This window comes from Lactuca serriola, chromosome 1 (genome assembly GCF_051521515.1).
Source record: "Lactuca serriola cultivar US96UC23 chromosome 1, Lser_US96UC23_V15, whole genome shotgun sequence".
Lineage (NCBI taxonomy): Eukaryota > Viridiplantae > Streptophyta > Magnoliopsida > Asterales > Asteraceae > Lactuca > Lactuca serriola.
Genome location: NC_136408.1, coordinates 74,029,145 through 74,031,865, shown reverse-complemented (window position 1 = coordinate 74,031,865; position 2,721 = coordinate 74,029,145). Strand labels below are relative to the sequence as shown.

General features: G+C 27.3%; 1 protein-coding gene across 1 annotated transcript; it reads left to right on the top strand.

Annotated features, from left to right (window-relative positions):
- The first annotated feature begins 212 nt into the window (after positions 1-212).
- LOC145057225 (protein FAR-RED IMPAIRED RESPONSE 1-like) lies at positions 213-2,164 on the top strand. The gene is made up of 6 exons (XM_079005006.1): positions 213-280; positions 392-587; positions 770-1,186; positions 1,545-1,757; positions 1,868-2,036; positions 2,085-2,164. The coding sequence occupies exons 1-6, from the start codon at positions 213-215 to the stop codon at positions 2,162-2,164; spliced, it is 1,143 nt and encodes a 380-aa protein (XP_078861132.1).
- Positions 2,165-2,721: the final 557 nt, after the last annotated feature.

Here is a 2,721-nt window from a genome sequence, read left to right as displayed (position 1 = left end):
TGAGGGCAAGTCTGAGAGGTGGGTATGAGTTTGTAAAGCCCAAAGTAGTTGACTATAAAAATTTAAGGAGAGATATCAACGGGGTTATTGGTCATAAAGATGCCCAAATGATAGTAAACACAATGAATGACCGTTGAGCTCACTATCCAAATTACTTATTTGAGTTTAATTGTCAAGATGATGTTTTGGACTGTATGTTTTGGGCTGATGAAATGGAGAAGGCATATTATGCTGAATTTGGTGATGTTATCTCGTTTGATGTGACTTTCCGAACAAACAAGTAAGTTATTTTATCTACTTTTGTTTATAGCTTATTCATATATGAATATTTTTATATTCACTTATTAATACATCAAAAATTGACTTTAATGAACATTTTTTTGTGTGTTAGGTATCGAATCGTTTTTGTTCCGTTTACTGCTATTGACCATCATAAAAAATCGGTTACTGTTGGATCTGGGTTGCTAAGCAATGAAAGCATTGAGTCTTACTCTTGGTTGCTTAAAGCATTTCTTAAAACACATGGGAAAGAACCAACACTTGTTTTAACCGATCAAGATGCTGCAATAAAACAAGCTGTTGAGAATGTGTTTCGTAATTCAAAGCACTGATTATGTATGTGGCATATAATGAAAAAGTTGAAAAAAAAAGTATTATTTTAATATATTTCAAATATATTACTTATTAGTATATTCATTTATGAATATTGATTGTTATTTTACTTATTATTATTATTTATTCATTTATGAATATTTTTGTTTTAATACAGATATCAGATGATTTATTTACAAACACAGACTTTAGAAAAAGGTTTTCGAAGCTTGTTTGGGATATTAATATGAAACCTGATGTTTTTAAGGTGAAGTGGGGTTTACTTATGAAGGAATTCAATCTTGAAGACACAAGATGGTTTAAAGACATGTTTACAATACGTGATTCATGGATACCTGGATATTTTAGTGATATTCCAATGTGTGGTTTGATGAAGACTACATCAAGGCCAGAGAGTATGAATTCATTCTTTAATACATATTCAGAAAGTGGGAACTTACTTTTGAATTTCATGATGAATTACGACACTGCCATTCAAAAGCAAAGGAATACTCAACGAGAGCTTGATAAGGCATCAAAGAAAGCATCATATAAAATACAAACACCTCGAGAAATAGAACTGCAAGCATCAAAGGTTTATACAAGTACATTATTTTTTGAGGTGCAAAAAGAAATATATAAAGCATGTTTTTTCTGTACATACTCATATGTTGGTATTGAAGATGGTTGGGAAGTTTACATTGTGCAGCACAACAACAATAAAAGTGATTTTAAAAATGAATTTAAGGTAATTTTACTTGTTTTTTATGAAAAATGTAATAATATTCATATATGAATATGAGAATATTTATATATGAATATGGGAATATTCATATATGAATATCAATATTCATATATGAATATATGAATATTATATGAATATATAAATATACGAGTGTTGATATGAGTATTCTTATATGAATGTAAATGTGTAAATTTTGTTTTTGTATCAGGTTGAAATAAAAGTTGAAGAGAAAGAAATAAATTGCAGTTGTGAACATTTTAACCGTATGGGTGTTTTATGCAGACATGCTTTTACAATAATGATGAGATGTGGTGTTAAAGAAATTCCTGAAAGGTACATTTTGAAGAGATGGAAAAAGGATGTGATATCAAGAAATTATCGTTTTATTTCTGTTCAATCCAATTCAGGTGATCGTGAGAATGTAAAGCTAGTCAATGATTCATATTATAGTTTTGAATCATGATTGGATATTGTAAGAGATGACAAAAAGAGATTGACTTTATTGCTGAGAAACAACAAATGTTGTTGAAGGAATTTGAGAGTGATTATATTTCTCCTGGATTGAAAAGCAAGACAGATGGTAAAGTCGTATGCAAGCTTTTGGGAGTTACTATTCCTATTCCAGAAGAGATTAATATTCATGTTCCTGAAGTTCAAAGCAATAAAGGTTCTGGAATCAAGAAAAGAATCCCAAGTGCAGGTGAAGTAGCATATGAAAATTCTAAAAAATAACATAGAATGTGTTCAGGATGTGGAAAACGAGTTCCACAAAATTTACGTACTTGTCCAGAAAGAGTTGGAGCTGCTAAATCAGCAAAAGACAGATAGGGATTTTTTCGTTTTTTTTTTTTTTTTTAATTTTTTTTGGTTTTATTCATTTATGAATATATGAAAATAAAAACAATAAACAATAATATTCATGTATGAATAATACACATTTATATTGATATGGTAAATTGATATGTTGATATTTGTTTTTTAAATTACTATAAAATAAGTTATATTGATATTGTAAATTATTCATAAATGAATACAAATATGTGAAATTTGTTATACTAATAAATAAGTAATATTCATATCTGAGCTTTTTTATGTTAATATCTGAACTTTGTTATACTAACATATTACTTTGAACTTATTCATAAATGAATATATCATATTCGTATTCATTTATGAATAAATAAAAATAAAGTTTGAAAATATTTGAATATAAAAAAATGACAAAAATAAGCAAACTTGTTTCTACTAATAAGTTAGTTATATTCATATATGAAATTTGTTATATTCATATATGAACTTTGTTATACTGACATATTACTCCTAATTTAATCATAAATGAATATATCATATTCGTATTCATTTATGAATCAACATAAATAAACTTT

Bases quoted from the DNA above. Each gene is read 5' to 3' on its own strand.
- LOC145057225 (XM_079005006.1), top strand. From the start codon at position 213: ATGGAGAAGGCATATTATGCTGAATTTGGTGATGTTATCTCGTTTGAT. The intron at 281-391 runs GTAAGTTATTTT...TTTGTGTGTTAG, and splicing joins GTGACTTTCCGAACAAACAA to GTATCGAATCGTTTTTGTTC. The intron at 588-769 runs GTGTTTCGTAAT...GTTTTAATACAG, and splicing joins TAAAACAAGCTGTTGAGAAT to ATATCAGATGATTTATTTAC.